Source organism: Nanorana parkeri, unplaced genomic scaffold (assembly GCF_000935625.1).
Source record: "Nanorana parkeri isolate BGI_ZX_2015 unplaced genomic scaffold, ASM93562v1 scaffold50, whole genome shotgun sequence".
Lineage (NCBI taxonomy): Eukaryota > Metazoa > Chordata > Amphibia > Anura > Dicroglossidae > Nanorana > Nanorana parkeri.
In genome coordinates this window covers 892,206-911,077 of record NW_017306318.1, presented here as the reverse complement: position 1 = coordinate 911,077, position 18,872 = coordinate 892,206, and the positions used below count along the sequence as shown (strand labels likewise).

General features: G+C 41.8%; 1 protein-coding gene across 3 annotated transcripts in view; it reads left to right on the top strand.

The window, feature by feature from the left end:
* The first annotated feature begins 1,793 nt into the window (after nt 1-1,793).
* Nucleotides 1,794-18,872, top strand: part of EDN3 (endothelin 3) — an 80,423-nt gene continuing 63,344 nt past the window's right edge. For all 3 annotated transcript variants that reach the window (XM_018574532.1, XM_018574539.1, XM_018574526.1), the window contains exons 1-2: nt 1,794-2,026; nt 11,739-12,063. In XM_018574532.1, the coding sequence (XP_018430034.1) occupies nt 1,975-2,026; nt 11,739-12,063 (377 nt within the window). In that variant the 5' untranslated portion in view covers nt 1,794-1,974. The remainder of the gene's footprint in view (nt 2,027-11,738; nt 12,064-18,872) is intronic.

Below are 18,872 nucleotides of genomic sequence, written 5' to 3'. Positions count from 1 at the left end.
GTGACCAAATGATCCTGAGGTCTCAATTCAGCCCTTCTATACTGGAAAGCCTACAGTTTACTTTTCCTAATCTGCCCCCCTCTACAATGGGGCCCCCATTCTAACCCAGACCCCATGGCAGCCAGGTGGACTGCTATGGCTATTGTTAGGTCACTGACCTCAACTCAAAAAGCAAATATTTGCTGTGTTATAGGGGAACATTTAAAATTGTTAAAGTTGAACAAGCAAGTCATATTTGGGTACTTACCATGCTGGCATTGAAAAATAAATTTCAAGCTGAACTCCAGGCACAAAACCTTTCATCAAGATATATTCCTCAGTAGCCCTATAGGATATAAATCACCAAATGCCTTTGCAAACAGTTGTTGCTAGGAATGCACCAATACCGTTTTTTCGGTATCGAGTGGCGATATTTATATTTTGTTACTCGCTGATACCGAGTACTGATACCAGTATTTCCACTAGCATGGCACCGGCTTCCAGGGCAATCAGGAAGCCGGGCGGCGTGTCATTACCTGCTGCCCGGCTTCTTGATTGGCTGGGAAACCGGCTCCATGCTATTTGGCTGGCTCGAGCTTCCTGACCAATCCGCATCGAGCCAACCAAAGCGCATAGAGCTGGCTTCCCGGCCAATCATGAAGCTGGGCGGAGAGTCCTTACCCGCCCGGCTTCCTGAGTGGCCAGGAAGCTGGCTCCATGTTCCCTTGTGGCACTGCCAGTCAGAGGAAATTTTCCTCTGACCGGAACTTCTGGTATTGGGGAAGCAATCGGAGCACTCGCCCAAATACTCGGTGTCGGTGCATTGGTAGTTGTTGCATTATATAAGTAGTGAAAACATCAACACTGTGCAGCACATAGCCTGAGCAGAGCTGTGGGAAGGGCCCAACAAAATAAATTTTCTAGAGCTATTTTTATACCCATGTATAGTGTTTTTATTCACTGTGGAAAAATTCCCAAATGCTGCATTTCAGGGGAATTAATCCCTCCCCAGGTTTCCACTCATCCCTTGAACAAAGTTCCTAAAGTAAAGTGCAACACTATACGTGTACAGTTCCTTTTAAGGGAGGACTTGCAATTGTGAGTTGTGGTAATGCGTGCTAAAAAGCATATTGTAACATGCTTTACCCCAAGCATATATGGGTTGCACCCCATTTTATATATAAACTGTGTGTGCTGTGGTGCGCTGCATTGTCAAAAAAAAAAGCAGTTACATCTCTTTTGTGCGCTGAGATGCGCTTCCAACTCATTCAACATAAATGGCTTTCGTTGATACAGAGTCACACTGGTGTAACGTATGAATGATGTGATGCAAAAGCGTGCTATTTTGTGAGTGTTCATTTAATGTGTGAAAAGTGTGAACTGTTAATGAGGCTCCAAACATGCCAAGCAAGACACGTTGAAAGCTTGAAAAAGTGCATGAGCTTCTTTATTGCATGTAGGGCACCCCATTGAAATGAATGCGACAGATGTGCAACATACAAACACCATGCGCAAATTTGCACTTTACTAGTGTGAATGAGGTATATATTCACACATAGGTGTCAGTGAGCCCTAATGGGAGTGAAAAACCAAGATCCAAGCACTGAAGAGATAAGTGTTTTTTTTTTCTTTTGCCCAAGCAGTTTTTACTGACCTAGAATATTGAGTGTATGTTTTATATAATGCCCGATTCATAGGCATTCCAGCAAAGCCCCATGCTGGTGGTAGTGATGCTGGTGTCCTGTGGGAGGCGCCTGTCCTCCATCAGCTGTATATCAGCTTCCACTTAAGACTCCTCATCCAGATCAGCAGGATGTCTGCGCTGTGCTACTGACAAGTCCAGCATTCAGCAAGGAGCTCTCAGTCTGCCAGCTGCCGGACAGGAATGGTACTCAGCTCAGCCCAGCCCAGGACAGGACTGTCTGACACGGATTATCTGATCCAGGACCTTGCAGAGCTGGAATTATAACTTGTACCCTGCACACACCTGGGTTCATGGAGCAGAGAATACTCCTCCTATTGGGGCTTCTGGTCACATCCAACACAGGTAAAATGCCCCCTGGGCTAGCACAGCCTGGCACTGAACAATCCAGGTGGAACTAGACTGAAAGTTTGCTTTACTTTCGCTAATGGGAGGGAACTATAAGTGTCAGCATGCCTGAACTTCTGGAAACAGGCTAGGCTAGTCCCTCCCTCTACTGTATGACTGACTGCAAGTCCCAGCATGCCTCCTAGATGGTATGTGGTTGGACTGTTTTTTGATTTATTGGGTTCAGTTTGTAGAGGAGAATTTTACAAGAAGTGTGGCTTTTTAATAGCAGATTCTTACATTTCTTGGGAATCTGGAAATGTGTTTTAGATAGAAGCAGCCTAGAGTGTTTCTCCCATTGTCATTTGAAATCTTGCTGCTACTTTTATTATGATGATGATTATTATTATTATTATCAAGGAACACCAAGCTTTGTGCATCACTGTCTGCCCCAGAGGAGCTTACACTTCATTTTCCTTCCCACAATCATAGGGATGTCATAGATGAATATTAATATTTGTCCAACTCTAGAAGTTTGCCCTACGAATGGTTAGTTTCAACGGATCGAACAAACTGGTTTTCTGACAGAAGTGAAAGTCCTTCTTGGCTATTGAGCATACCTCTTGAGAGATATAATAGGTGTGAGTTATTGAATACAGTTCAGTTGCTGTGATATTTGCTACATCATAAATGCTTCCGATTCCAAATCATGAATGATTTTCAGAAGACTTCTTTGACTTTCAAATAGCCATTGTTTCGCGTTCTGATGATTTTTAACCACTTTCCGTCCGGAGCAGTTTCTTAATTTGTGCACACGCATGATAAAATTAGAATTTCTGGCTAGAAAACAGCCTAAAAGCCCTAAACAATGTATCTTTTTTTTTTTTTTCCTGAAAGCAGAGGCCCTGTAGAATATACAAATGTTAGTTGCAATGTTTATGTGACACGGTATTTACGCAAATGTTTATCAAACCAATATTTGTTTGGGGAAAAAAAAACCCTCACAGAAACAGAATATATCACCATTTTTTTTTTTGTAAGATATTAAAGATAGGCTCTCTAGCCACCCAAAAGCGTCTGTGTGTGTGTGTGTGTGTGTGTGTGTGTGTGTGTGTGTGTGTGTGTGTGTGTGTGTGTGTGACTGCTAGGTGTACAAACGGTACCAAGACCATGGCTGCTGTTACTGCTGGCGTGATCTTGGTATAACTGCGTCAGGACTGCACTTCGGTGGTCCTGAAGTGGTTAAAATGTTTTTCTTGTTGAATCTTTGTCCAGTTGGATGAAGTATGGTTTAGTCCATTAGCAATCGTGCACACACCAAGGGTCAGGGCCAATTTACTGCGTTTTTATGTCTTTTTTTTTTTTTTTTCACATAAACACATAGATGAAGTTTATGTAAATAGTCCAAATTTGTTGTGTAATTTTGAAGACATTTCACTACTCATCCAAGTCATGTCCTCCGCTCTAAGTGTCTTTAGCATTACAGACAATTTCAGCTTGAACGTGCCTGACTACTACTACGTATAACAGGTTCTGGATGAATGAGAACTTTCTCAGACCATATTCTCAATGTGTTAGGCTCCATTCACACATGGCGGCATGAAAATGCACAAACTTTAACATACGCATGGATTCTACCTTTTGCAGCTATTACTATAAAAGTGCTTTAGACTTTTTTGCGGGGCGCGCGTTTTCGCACCACACGGATGCCGCCCAAGTGTGAACATTGTACATTGAAATGTATTAGCTTTTTACGTTTTTAGAGTGTTTTCGCACAGGAAACCTCTGATGTTTGACCAGAGCATTAATGTTTGAAAACCCTAATTTCTGTTTTATGATTTGTATTTTACATGTACATGGCATCAGCAGCCATATTTGCTCATTACACACGCAGTGGCTGTGCTTTACTGCTCCTTCTCACAATGCAAGGTTGACCCATTGAAAACAATGCTCTCCCTGTGCGTCTGATATCTTAACAGCTGTTAAGCAGAGCAATACATTGCTTAAATTTTACACAATTCCAGCGGAATCTGCCTAAATTTGAGCTGTAGGTGGCCAGCTCGACAAAACTCGATTTTTCTATAAAATTTTGTCAAAGGAGCCGGGGAATAACTGTCAGCCAAAAAATGACTGCAACCAATCCGATGCAATCCGGTATTCATTAGCTGCAGGTCCTGCCATTTGCTGAATACAATAACCAGCAGGGGGGATTTAGTGTCGAGGGGGGGGGGTGGGGGGAAGTGAGCCAATGATTTAATTCATTCAGCCGGTGGGGCAGAATGAGAGAAAATCTAAAGGTGTACGACTAGCTTAAAAAAAAACAAATCTGCAAGGGTCAAGCCCTGTGATGCGACACCTAGACACCAGCAAATGTGTGTGATAGTCACTGTAACCATTATATGTGTTTAGTATCATCATCCCAGTTATAGAGATTGAGGTTGGCCATGTATAGATGATATTATAATTCTATGTTCAATTTCTGTCTGTGGATGCAGCAAAGTTCAACTGTAACTATGGACGCCCAATTACACAATGAAGTTACCTAGAGAGCCATTGGTTCCTTAAATTACAAGCAGTTGTACAACTTTACCACTCATGTAGTTTCAATAAAGCTGTCTGCAAATTACTGACCCACATTATATATATATATATATATAGCTAGTTATGTGATTAGGAAGATTGTAGGTCTTGGGTCAAGGCTTTTACTAAACACAGGTCAGGACACTATCTGCATGCAGTTTGCATGTTCTCACTCTGCTTGCATGGGTTTTTTCCCCACACCAAAGACATGCTGGTAGTTTATTTGGCTCCTGTCTAAATTGGCCCCTAGTATATGTATGTGTGTGTGTATGTATGTATGTTAGATAGGCACCTTAGATTGAGGACAGGGACTGATGTAAATTATTATTGGTATTTATATAGATTGTAAGCCCTCTGGGGCAGGGCCCTCCTTACTACCTTGTCTTGAATTGTATTGTGATTGTAATGTCATCCTTATATTGTAATGCGCTGCACAAACTGTTGACGTTATATAAATCCTGTATAATAATAATAATATATAGTGCTAACAATTTTATGCAGCTCTCTACACAGTGCACATTCACATCAGTCCCTACCCTCAAGGTGCTTACAATCTAAGGTCCCCATATCGCATGCATATATACGAGGGCCAATTTAGACAGGAGCCAATTAACCCACTAGCATGTCTTTGGCGTGTGGTAGGAAACAGGAGTACCTGGAGGAAACCCACGCAAGCACAGGGAGAACATGCAAACTCTTAGTAGATGGTGACCTGGCTGGGATTCAAATCAAGGACCCCTAGTGCTACAAAGCAGAAACGCTAATGAATGGTAAGTAAAGTGCTGAGTAAATTGACTGCACTATATAAATACCTGTAATATATAAACACAAAAAAAGCAGCAAGCACAGCACCACTGTGCATTACCTCGTTCTACCATAGGTTTACATCTTAAAGTGGCACAGTATGAGTTTTAATAACATTGGAAATACGGTGCTGATAGGTGCACTAATTCAGTGTTTTTGGCCCAAAGGAGTAAATACTGTAGTAATGTTTTCTATTGAAGTTGATCTAAATTATATAATTTTTATTTGCTTTTTACATTTCCTCCGAAAAATGTCTGTTAACATGAATAACCTGTGTTCTTGTACTGCTGTGCCTAATAGTGGCACATATTACATCTGTGCCTGTGTGCATGAGCCCTAAGCTCCCTTTGAACCTGTCAGATACTTTGATTGGGGTACCAGTTAGGTATGGTTGCACATGAGTGTTGAACTGCCTTTTAAAAAATACCTTGTCCATATAGCAGTTTCATTATTTAGAAAAGGCGTTCAGTCTATTACCAATTTTACACACACAATAAAAATGATCTGTCGCCGAGTTCTTGTCCATATAGCAGTTCAATCATTTAGATAAAGCAACATGTCTTCACCAGATCTCAATTTAAGCAGTAAAGAATTTGCTCCTATTTTCAGCCATGTAAAAGAATACTCCACAGCAGGCAGAGCTCTGATCCCATGCAGCTTTCTGTTAGTCACATAGTTGAAATTGCTACAATAACCAATTATTTGCCTACTGCTAGTTATGTATAGATGGCAGCCTAAATATAATTCTATTTATTGTTTACAGGGAAACCGTTGGTTTTGGGTCACGTGTGTGTGTGTGTGTGTGTGTGTGTGTGTGTGTGTGTGTGTGTGTGTGTATATACATTTCCTAAAGATACTTTTTCTAAAAAGACATCACAGCAAAAGCTGTTTGCCTTCACACTCAGCTTCATCACCTCCTTTTTTTTTTTATCAGTACATCACCCAATCATATCATTTCTAATAGACTCTTGAAGACTGTTGCCCATCATCTTTTATCTGTCAGGGATTCCAGAGCTGAGTCCTCCACATCTGAATTCTCAGCTTCCGCACCTACCATTGCCGATAAAATGGAGTATTGGTTTCACTGTTGGTAATTTTTTTTTCAATTTTCATTCTAAAAATTCAGCAGGAGAAATGTAATCTTTGAGAAACTGTGCACTCCTATAGAGCAAGATAACTGAAATAGAAATTTTTGGATGGATGAACAAAAATAGTGTTATTTACTTTACAACCTTGGTAAACCTTTTAGGTATTTACATGTTGTCACTTCCACAAATGCAAAAAAACATGGGTTTAATACTCTTGTTAGGCTGCTGGACATGGGTTTCATACTCTTGTTGGGCTGCTGGACATGGGTTTCATACTCTTGTTAGGATGCTGGGCATGGGTTTCATACTCTTGTTAGGCTGCTGGGCATGGGTTTCATACTCCTTGTTAGGCTGCTGGGCATGGGTTTCATTCTCTTGTTAGGCTGCTGGACATGGGTTTCAAAATAGCAGTATGGTTGTCAGACCTCCTGAACAACTCTAGAATCTCCCCACAATGGTATCAGTGATAGCAGTAGCACAGCAGTGATTTGATCAAAGTAGCTGACAGTTTGTAACAGGCTCCCAGTGGAGCTATACTTGCTGTTTGAAGGTTGGCAGAGCAGCGAAGGTGCAGGGTGTGGGTCCCACCGGCGGATGATCCGTGGAGAGTGAGGAGACTCTGTCTGGTTTGCAGGGTTCAATTGTCAGCAGGCGTTCAGAGGCAATTGTTGAACGCCATGCTGATAGAGCTGGGGCTTTAAATAGCCCCAGGAGGTGGGAGGAGACGCCGGCCGGAACATGTGACTTCCGCGTTCCAGCGTGGAACGCACGCCGCTCGCGTCACAACCCGGAAGTCGATCGGCGTCTGCGTTCCACAGTGGAACGCGGAGCAGCCGACATGCAAGCCAGCAGGACCGAGGCGGCCCGGCCCTGAGGGAAATCATCACAGGATACCGGGTTCAGTCAAATCTTCCATGTGCCTGTAGTGGAACGGTGTATCCCGGCCAACTGGTTATGGGCAAACATTAGGCTAACATTTAGACTAGGGGTAGACAAATTGATATGGAATTCAGGAGCCAGTCTGTCCGATCCAGGAGCCAGCTGGATTTTTAGGAGCCATCTCCATTGACAACAACTAAGGAAATCCTTAAAAGTTAGGTGTCGGGCTTGAATTTGGAGACCTTTTTATTCCAGCTTGCATAGAGCTGTTTCAGACTATTTAGCCAATCATCAGTGCAGGGTATGGAGACTGTGAGGATGATTTATTAAGGAGTTGAGAGTAAATTGCGTAACTTTCACTTCAATTTTGCAAACATGTAAAATGGAAATTTTACATGTTTGTTTACAATTTTACAAACGGAAATTCTCATTTTTTTGTGCTTTTTATTTAATCTGCACATGAGTATTCAATGTAAACACATCTAAAGCTTAACCCTTGCAGTGGGGCTACCCCTGCACTGCAAGGGTCAAGTGCTCGATTTGGTCTAGGGTATTAAATTAAAAAAATATATACTTGATCTTCAGTCCCGCCTGGCTGCTAGACCAATCCCAAACAGCCTCTTCTCCCCTGGACTTCGGCGGTCTAAAGATCCATGAGTCATCACGTCTAATAAAGTGTATTAGATGTGAGGACGTAGAGGGGCATACTACCACTGGAGCAGAGGAGAAGAGAGTTAAGAGGTCACTGCTGCACGATCAAGGATTAGGTGAGTATATCTTTGTTATTTTAGTCCCTAGATGAAAATGATCACTTACCCTTGCAGTGCAGGGGTAGCCCCACTACAAGGGTCAAGTTTTCATATGCCCATAGTTCTTCTTTAATGTACGGTGTTGAGTTTTTGGTCCTTTTGTCACACCTGAGCTGTTTAGTAAACCTTGTAACTGCAAGAGGAAATGTTATCCAGGACACCAGGGGAGCCTGCTGCTGATGTACTATAGCCAATATATTTAGTTGGGGTGGAAACCTGGAGTAGGAATACTGAGACCCCAAAAAAGGCATGTACATTGGGAAAACCAACTTCTCTACCTATCCAATCGACATGATTTTTTTTTTGGAGTCGATGACTGAACAGAAGTTATGGACAGCCAGTAAACTAGTATTTTTAGAAGGAGGTCAGCAACGCAGCCCCCATATTAATTTTGCTACATGATTCCTTTAAGGGAGTGATTGATTATTAATGAAGCTTCAACGGATAATATCATTGCTTGTTACACAATGTATTCTCTTCGTACCCGGGGATCTAGTTTCAGGGATATCGCTTCTCCTGTCTGTACGGTGAGGGATTGTTGTCACATCGTATTTGCTTGATTGATTATGTCTTGGGAGGGGGGGGGGGGGGGAAAAGTCTGATGAAACAAAAGTTCTCTTAACAGGGGAACCTACTATTGTAATCTTCTTACTTTACACTAATCACGGGGCAATTCTTGCTCTGTTTAGAAACTACACATACATGTTAACCACTTCAAGACCAGGTGTTTAGACCCCCTTCCTGGCTTACTTATACTGTATAGCACAACAGTTGATTTTTAAGGAAGGATTAGGGACGAATTAGAGTCCCTGATGGGTTTTTACTGATAGGCTGATTTTATCCTACTTTCTGTCATCTCTCGCCCTCCACTCCAGTGGTCTAACGTCCGGTGAGTCATCACATCCTATACAGTGTATAGGATGTGAGAACACCAAGGAACATTTCGTCGCTGGAGCGGAGGAGGAGACAGGCTGCAGGGACCAGTCTAGCAGTCAACCAGCTCCAAGGTTCAAGTGAGTATAACTTTTTTATTGTCGTACTTAGGCAAAAACAAGGACTTAAACTTTGCAGTGGGGGGTTGTTGGAACTTCTTGCACAGCCTTACAGAGAAACACAGGCACACAGTCTGATATGCATGCTGCACATACCTTGGAAACGGAAAGGAAGCCACAGCTTTATTCTGTACCTTATTCAATACAACAGAGTGTATATACCATAGATATAACAGAACTTATAAACACTACCATCTACTGACCAAAAATATATACTGCAGGAGTTGTTGCAATAGATACAATAATGTGTATTATAACAGGGGTTTGCCCCACTGCAGAGGTTAAGAATGTTTCTGCCCAGAGCTCTTCTTTAAACATAAAGCATTTTCTGGAGAAGTCAACAGTGGAAACCCACATGTTTCTCACACTAGAGCTTCCCTTTAATAATCATACTTCGTTTGTCACTAAGCATAATACAGAGACGATTGTACTTTGTTGGGTATTATATAATAGGGGTAAGGTGCCATACCAATAAACTGTGTGTAACTCAGGGAGGATTGTGTGTATACTGTATATCTGATATGGATAATGACTAACGTGCCCAGGGGTTTGGCAGAGTTATGGGCAAGTCTTCTGCTATGAAATGAAAACCTGCCCATATCAAGCCAGCACAGCTAGAGCTAATCTCTGCTCCCGGTAGTAACTCATGTGTGCCAGTGTTGTGTTAAGCTTACATAGACATGGCAGCCTTTCAGCTTATGACAAAAGACCAGACCTTTGCAGAGTTTTAAGGATTCCATTTAAGTAACTCAAGGTCAAATGGTCTGTCAGTGCTACAATGTTGTGTTTTCTTTTCATGCAATGTAAAGCAAACCTGTCTCTATACCATACCCCAAAAAGTGGCACCCCTGCTCATATCTGTTCATCTTTCATAGTGGCCCAGGGGCTTTCTGTATAGATCTTGCAGCTTTGAAATTGGAACTCTGCCCTTGCCATTCCTGCATCTATCAATGCAGTGCAATGTTAGAAGTAGGCTTTTCGGGGGTTAGTATACCAAGCAGTGACTTTGAAAGCTGGAAGTCACAGCATCATGGGCTGATTGTGTACTTTAGTAAATAGAGGTACGTGCAAGCACCACTATCTGCTGCTTGTTGTTTGGTAGGCTTACGTAAACTCAGAGGTTTACTTTAAAGCTGAAAGGCAGATATAAAAACATCAAATAATTAAATAATGTAAAAATTGAAAACATATTTTTTAAATGCAAATTAGTAAGAATACCTAAAACAGTCTGTATATCTGCCTCTGTCTTCTGATGCTCATCATCACTCAGCTTGGCAAAAGAAGGACCAGCACTTGAAGGCAATAAGGCTGTGCAGATACTAACTGGAGGACAGAACATAGGGATGACCTTGTCTGCATGCTGCTTCTCCTTCACAGTCCAATCAGCAAACTTGGGTGTGTCCTGGTCCATCAGTAGCCTCAGTGGAGATCCCAAACCAGAGTATGTGATCTGGCTGGGGTGCCTGGACCACAAGTGTGGTTGCACATAACTGCAAACCCTTTGACGGGTTAAGCCATTCCTTATTCTGTATTTTCTGGAGTTCAGAACCATTCCCATACAGGTATTGCCTGAAATTCATATTCTGCATCCTGTTAAGTCTTCAGTGAATGGAGTCCTTTGCACACCATGGTTCCAGTGTCCCTTCTTGCCCTAGCTAACCAGAATCCACATGTAATGGATTTTTGCACAGCATGCAGTGAGTTTCTAAAGACAGTCTGTAGAGAAATATAACATTAGAGGGAATCTGCAGTGGGTTTACTGTCTCTGTAGTTGATCATAAATCTAAACATGCAAGGTTTGTTTGACAATGGGCATCACATGGTTTTCAGATGCTGTTTGATTTTATGAACTTTATTTAAAGGGTCAGTCTCAAACCTGATATTTCAGGGACATTGTTTCATTGAAACCCTACTGGTTTCTTATTTATCTTGGAAACATTGGTGACGAGACTTCTGCACTTGCGTTTGAGGTCCAACAGTCTGCTGCACCATTTGAGGGGCTCATTCATCTTGCTGAATTTTTTTTTTATAGGTTACATTAAGTGTCGAAGGCAGAGTGAAACTTCCATTACTGCAGCAGAAATCGTGAGACTTCACAGCAGTGTGGTGAAGTGTGGACATCTTTAAGCAAGTCAGTGGGTGACTCGGCCAACCAGCATTCACCCATTGATAAAAAAAACAAAAAACATTTTGAGTAGACTGACTCTTTAACTACAAAAGAGAATAGCTTTGGCAGTTCATATGTCATGCATGTTTTGCCATGAAGCTATTCCCAGCCCTCAATACACTAAAACTTAGCCAATCTAGGAGTCTGTAGGTCATTTTAAAGGATGTCTTTCTTTTAAGTGCCAGGGAACATGTGCTTCCCATTGATGCCTATAGAAAACCCTGGAAAAAGAGGCCTGCTGTAAAATATTAGGCACATTTAGATTTGATACCACTATTTGATCTCCTGGATTTGTTTAGACCTGATGCCAGGTTGCCTTCCTAACTAATTTTTTGTTTCCCTTTCTTCCAGGGTTTGTGCTTGCTCTCCTGTCTCAGCTCCCCGTGGGAAAAGTCAGCCACCAAGTCAAGGAAGGTGGAAGAAGGGCAGGTAGGGGAGAAAAGGAATCGGTAGCCATTTTTCTACAGTCAGGGGTTACCCAGCCCCCAGGATCCACATCCCCTGGACCCCAGGGGACTCCAATTCCTGGATATGATCAGATGAGCCCCAGTTTCCACTTGGAACCAGATTCCGGGGGCTCTCACAGGAGGGAGAAGCGGTGCACATGTTATACGTACAAGGACAAAGAGTGTGTGTACTACTGTCACCTGGACATCATATGGATCAATACGCCTGAGTAAGTAAAGGTACACATCTTACCTCCTCTTCACTTCTATCTGCATTTCTGAGACCAGCCCTGGGAATCTGGGGTGTAAATTATCCTTCTCTGGATATTCTGAGATCTGGAGCTTGTGTTGCTGTACTGAGATGTGCTTTATAGATTTTGTTTTCTAGGACACTCCTGAGTTGTTTCGGCATCTTTTTCTTGTGCTCCTAGTAAAGCTTTTTTATACTGTACTATAGTATTTTGGGTCCTTGGCTTTGTGAAAATGCAGTAGTAGCCTGGACATTAAGCCTGGTACTTACATTTGAATTCCCACAAAAGAAGCATTACTTTGTGTCAAGACACATGTGCAATGTTGAATGACACAGAGGCACCTGTGTAAAATATCTGTCAGTAGTTGGGATTGTCTTAAAGTGACACTAAACTCAGGAGCTGAATCTTCAAAATGCATTCAAGTACCTTTTAACTATTACCAAAAAATGTATCTTATTTGTGTATCACCTGACTCTAGATCCTCAAATCATCTCTGAATTGGTGCCGACACTGTGTCCTTCTTCCTTCTGGAGGGTGGCTACGTTTGTTCCCCATGGTCCCCCATGGTCCCCCCACGGTCCCTGTGTGTAATGTAAAGTAGCGAGGGCTCCAAGCTCACTCCTCTAAATAAACTATAACTTCAATAGAAATTGGTAAAACTAAACATGAGATTGTAGTCCATCACAGGTAAATAATCCGGCAGTTTATTTACATAGGTAGGGAGAATATTATAGGGACATTTCTCTTATTGTAAAAGAAAAAGTCTAATGATAAGTTCTCTTTACATGTTGAAGGGAATTACCCTTTCAATAAAATTTTGGACTTTTCTGCTGTTCTACGGATCACTGGACAAATGAAATGATTCCAGAAAGAGCCACTACATTCTAACAAAACCATTGCAATGTGTTCTGAAAATTCTAGGCTCTCCAATTCCAAAACATTTAGGGGGTTATTCACTCAGTTGCCGAAGGCAGCCGAATGAATAACCGAGCCGAAGTAAAGTAAGCCACAGCCTGTTCGGCTATTCACAGCAGCTCTATACGGCTATTTCCCATAACGTCTTCCAGGACAGCATCACGAGATGGAATCTCCTCATGCTGTCCTGGAAGACTAATGGAAATAGAGTTACCGGTAAGTCCTAACTCTGAATTTTTAGCTGTACATCGGTTGCATTTGGCTCACTTCACTTCCGTTTGGTTCAGCTGAACAGTCTCCGTACGTTCGGCTGAACTGAAGGGAAGAACTAGTTCGACTCAGCCGATGCAACATCTGGATCAGCTGAGGTGAACGTTCGGCAGTTCATTCACTGCTGTTTACCCCTATTCTCATAGGGGCTGAACAGCAGAGGGTGTATAACCAAACTGTCAGCTCAGCATTCGGCTCGGTCATTCTGTTTTTGCTACTTCAGAGGTAAAAAAAAAGAAAACGGCACAGGGTCCCCTGACAATTCATACCAGACCCTTTAGATCTGGGAGAAATATTAGGAGGGACCCTAACCCAAAAAACTAAAAAAAAAAAACAGACCCTAAATCTAAGCAGTATGCTGGCAGGGCAGGAAAGGGGGGGACAAGCGAACGACCCTCCCTCTCTGCACCATATCGGGCCACACGCTCTCGACCCCCTGGAAAAGCACCTTGTTCCTGTGCCACTGAGGACAAGGGCCTCTTCCCCACAACCCTGGTCCAGTGGTTGTGGGTGTCTGTGGGCAAGGGGGCTTATTTTGCACTGGGTTGCGATACACAACACGCGGCTGTTTTAGGAAACCACACGATCCGCCCAGCACAACTGGGGTGCCATTAGAAAACAATGGCACCCATATCGCGATCGGTTCAAACCTTGCGACTCCTGACCGCGGCGCGGCAATGCGTGCGAAATCGTGCAAGATTGACGCACGGTGAGGTGTCGCCTAGGTGTGTACCGGCCCTCAAGAGATTAGCAAGAGCCTGAAAAGGAGGGTTCTCCAAAAGCAATGTTACAGCCTTGTGTCAAAAATCTTTGACTTAAAAAGTTTGTGGATTACTCAGTAACATAACAAAATTTTACATGTTAAATGCATATTTCTATATGCGTAATTTTTTCTTAGGGCTGTTGGTGGTGCGTCTTATTTAGCACTGTATTTTGGAGGTTCTTATATTCCATTCATCACTACGGCTTAATCTGATGAACAATTTGTAACGATACAAGTGTTTAACCAATAACCAGGTCCACATCTGCTGTATTTCTCTTATTACATTTGTGCCCTTTGATGTCATTTCATATTTTGATGGCACTCGGCTATTTTAGTTCTAGCTGGTAGAAATCATCATTGATAAAGGGATTGTGACTGCTCCAGTCATTGAAAAATACCTTACCATGCGACTAATAGTGGATGTCTAAAGGGGTTAAAGGTATAAACAGAAGCAAAAACATTTGTTGAATAATATGAATAGATTATATAGTAAATAAACATTCTCTGGGAGGAAAAGCTAAAAAAAAAAAAACTAAGCAAGAAAATATTATCTGATTGTTCCCAGTGTCTACATTGTCGCAACTGTTTTCAATACAAACAAGGCAGAAACAACTGGAAAACCAGCAAGATATCTTGTAAATATTTTGTGGCAAACTCTAAATAATCCGTGCAACTACCATTTGTAAATGCATTTCCTGGTGGTGCTTAGCTTCTGGAGACACGATTTGTATTTTTTTTTTAGCTTGTGGTGACTTTCTGCTGTGACAGGCACATGTTCTGTTAGGCGACAGTGGCAATGATGTGCAAAGTGCAGCTATGCAATGATGTCAGATTGGTTGGTATAGGTTACTGTGCTTTACCTTATGTGCATGTATTCCTTTTTTAAATTGGAGCCTGCAGAGCATTACAGCAATGAACAGGCTTCTGCAGACTTTTCCTCTCCCAGCCCCAAGTCTGTACAGAGGTATGGCCTTTCCATAACTGGGCAAGAGAAAGTATAATCAATGGGCTACAGGTGCAGTGTCATCTCCACTTGTGCTTCCATTGAGATCTAAGGGTCGCTCTGCCATAGTGGCAGATGAGACTTGTCACAGAGCCCTGTAAATGGATGACGTGGCTGTTTTGGGGGTCGGCGGGTGGTTATGAATTATGACCATGTTTTATGCTATACCCTTTATGTGCATGTTCACAGATGACAGATTATGCTTTTAGCAGAGTAAGTAATATCTGTAACCGGGGCCGCTCCCACTTAGTTCACCACCTGAGGTGGCCAGGAGAAGGGGGGAGTGGTAGCCTGCCAAGCTAAAAAAAAGTGCACGAACACGCGTTTGTGTCCGTTCCCACATTGCATAGTGTGAACGGGGACCGAATGTTATCTGCAACAATAGCAGTGCTATAGAATATGTTAGTTGCTTCTTTGGAGAGCACCCCAGTGGACTGAAATCATGACTCAGAATTCATAACTCTGAATGGTCCCTCATTTGGAGCAACTGTCCTTCTTTTGAAAACAACTCTTTTTTTTCTTTTGGTCTTATGTATAGACTTCTATTAAAAAAAACAAAAACAAACACACTACTAAAAGTTTTATACCACATGTAACCTTTCATCCAGCCTCTAAATTATTGCATAGCGGCAAAAAAAGTGCACTTTTTAGAAAAAGTCTAATGATAAGTTCTCTTTACATGTTGAAGGGAATTACCCTTTCAATAAAATTTGAAAGGCCATTCCAAGACATTTAAATGTTTCCCCTTAAACCACTTGAGTGTCCTGCTGGAAGGTGAACCTCTGTCCCAGTCTCAAATCTCTGGCAGACTGAAACAGGTTTCCCTGTTTTTAGCGCCATCCATCATTCCTTCAATTCTGTTTGCCAGTCTTTGCCGATGGAAAAACATCCCCACAGCATGATGCTGCCACCACCATGCTTCACTGTAGGGATGGTGTTCCTGGGGTGATGAGAGGTCTTGGGTTTGTGCCAGACATAACGTTTTCCTTGAAGGCCAAAAAAGCTCAATTTTAGTCTCATCTGACCAGAGAATCTTCTTGCATACGTTTGGGGAGTCTCCCACATGCCTTTTGGCGAACAGCAAATGTGTTTGCTTATTTTTTTCTGTAAGCAATGGCTTTTTTTTTCTGGACACTCTTCCATGTGGAGTATGCAGCTTAATGTGGTCCCACGGACAGATACTCCAATCTCCGCTGAATTTTGGAGGGCGGCCCTCTCTTGGCAGATTTTGTTGTGGTGCCATATTCTTCCCATTTTTGTAATAATGGATTTAATTGTGCTCCGTGGGATGTTTTAAAGTTTCGTATATTTTTTTATAACCCAACCCTGATCTGTACTTCTCCACAACTTATTCCCTGACCTGTTTGGAGAGCTTTTGGTCTTCATGGTGCCGCTTGCTTTTTGGTGCCCCTTGCTCAGTGGTGTTGCAGACTCTGGGGCCTTTCAGAACATATGCACACACCACTTTTCCGTATTTTATCCATATTGATTTTATAATTTTTTTTTAAAACAAGTTATTTTCTTGATTTCACCACCATTTTAGACTATTTTGTGTATGTCTATTACATGTAACCCAAATAAAAATCAATTTTAATTCCAGGTGGTAATGCAACAAAATAGGAAAAATGCCAATGGCGGTGAATACTTTCCAAGCCACTGTACACACTGTAGAAATCCACTCAAGGGATAGAAAAAAATTTCAATTTTGTTTAGATAAAGCTGGAAAATGGTAAAATGTATAGTATTCGGGTCACAAGCAGCTGTAAATAATTTAAGAGCTAAATTGTATCTCGGGGAATGAAACCTTCCCATCCTGTTGGAAACGGTGAACAGACCTTTCCGGCTTTGCATTTTATTTTTGGATTATATTGCTAGTTTGTTCAGTGGCTCCCAAAATGGGGAAACTTTAGCAGACGCAGAGAGCTAGTATTCTATAGCACTGCTGTATTCATTTGTACTGTATGTGTACTACTGTATTCGTATGCATAGGTACTGCTGTGAAAACATGCGTGTCCAAATATTTGTTAACATTGCTTTGTAAATAAGTGGATTTTGGTTCACAATTGGACACTTTGACCTATCAAAGAAATATTTGCATATCCCCCTGCCATATTTCTTAAAAAGCCAGTCTAAATCGGGGCTGGACAAATCCCAGGAGCAAAGTAGCCAATGCTCCTTCAAATTTATAGCTGGCACATAACTTTGGAGGTTTTCTCTAGTTGTTGTCAGTCGAGCTGACTCCTAAAATAAATCCTGCTGGCTCCTGGATTGGGCCGACTGGCTCCTGAATTCTTTATTAAGTTTTTTTTTCAAAGTCTGAGCCTTGGATGTGGAGCATTAGCAAGCCCCCTTGAGGGCTTTAAAGAAGAAATATCAGCAAGCCACATCCTTTACCACCATATAAAAGCTGTTTTTGGAGAAAGAAATCTCGTTCTGATTACGTAACAAGTTGGCAAAGGCAGCACCCATATTTCTGTTCTGACCTTTTCCCCTTTGATTCATTGATACACATTCTGCCTTCCTATTTGTAACAGCCATGGCCATGTTGGTCCTATTTCCCTTCTGCATCCATATTCATCCATGTCCATGCTATAAGTTCATTTGTTTAAATATATAGCAACTGCGTTCTTCCCTGTAGTGCAAGGTTATATAAAGTCTGTACTCCCCATTGTCAAGATTATAAAAGGAATGTAGAGATGGCATAGAGCTTAGTCCAAATGTTCCTCCAGCTTGCCATATTTATTTTGTAAAACAGATGAGCTCACTTTTGGACATAACAAATGAACATGATAGACTCCAGAGATTATTGTTAAACTACTGTAGCCATGCCATGCAAGATGTTTTCTCATTATTTGTATTTCATTTTAAACTTCTCGCTTGGTGTAGGAACCAGTATGGCTATAATGGCTGGCCAACCTAACCATTAGAGGCATGTTAGTTAGTAGTGGGAGGCAAAACCTTTTAATTTTTAATTAGCCTTAGAACCATCATATAAGTTAAAAGAACGTTATAACGTTATCTAGCATCACAGGTGAAAATAGCTTGGTGCACAATAAGTAATGATGTGAACAGCATCAAAGGCCCTACCAGGCATAGTGCATTGGGTAAGGTGGATAAAGAGCACAGCTAGTGTTGTGATCTTTGGATAAATTCTTTATCACTGAGGTCAGACCTGGGTCATGGGAGTGACGAGCAGGGCACTGCGCCAACTTGGCACAAATGATTTGCCAATTAGCGTTGCCTTCCATATCTCTATTACTGGACTTTTGGAATGTTCATGAGAGAGCAGCAGGAAAATATGTCAGGGTATTTGGAAGAAGGCTAAAGTGCAATGGTCTGATTGCCACTACTGGCTTCTATGTTAAGGATGATTCTACTATAATATAGCCAACCTTCTGAGATGGAAAAGAGAGAGATAAAATCACTTGTGCTTAAACCTCTTGGTGGCCATAGAATGTAGGTCTGCATCCTAAATTTCAGGGCATTCCTGCAACCTTTTGGCTAAGTTTTAAAGTCAATGCGTATGTGTCCATAGGTGTGCACATGTGTCTGTAGGAGTGTGTGTCCTATCTTGTGCACTATATGCTTGTGGTGGCCAGGCTGATAAAAGCCTAGGTTACAGTGGAGATGGCATGAGCTGAACACATGGACTCCTAATAAGTGATCCATGTTAAAAGACCTTCATACTCTGACAATGCAGTGGTGGAGTAAAGCACTCCTTTCTCCAAAAAATACACCTCTCTTCCCCTATTGTCACAGAACACAAAAACATGGACACAAATACCAAGAGCATGTGTGTGTTTTTTATATATATATATATATATATATATATATATA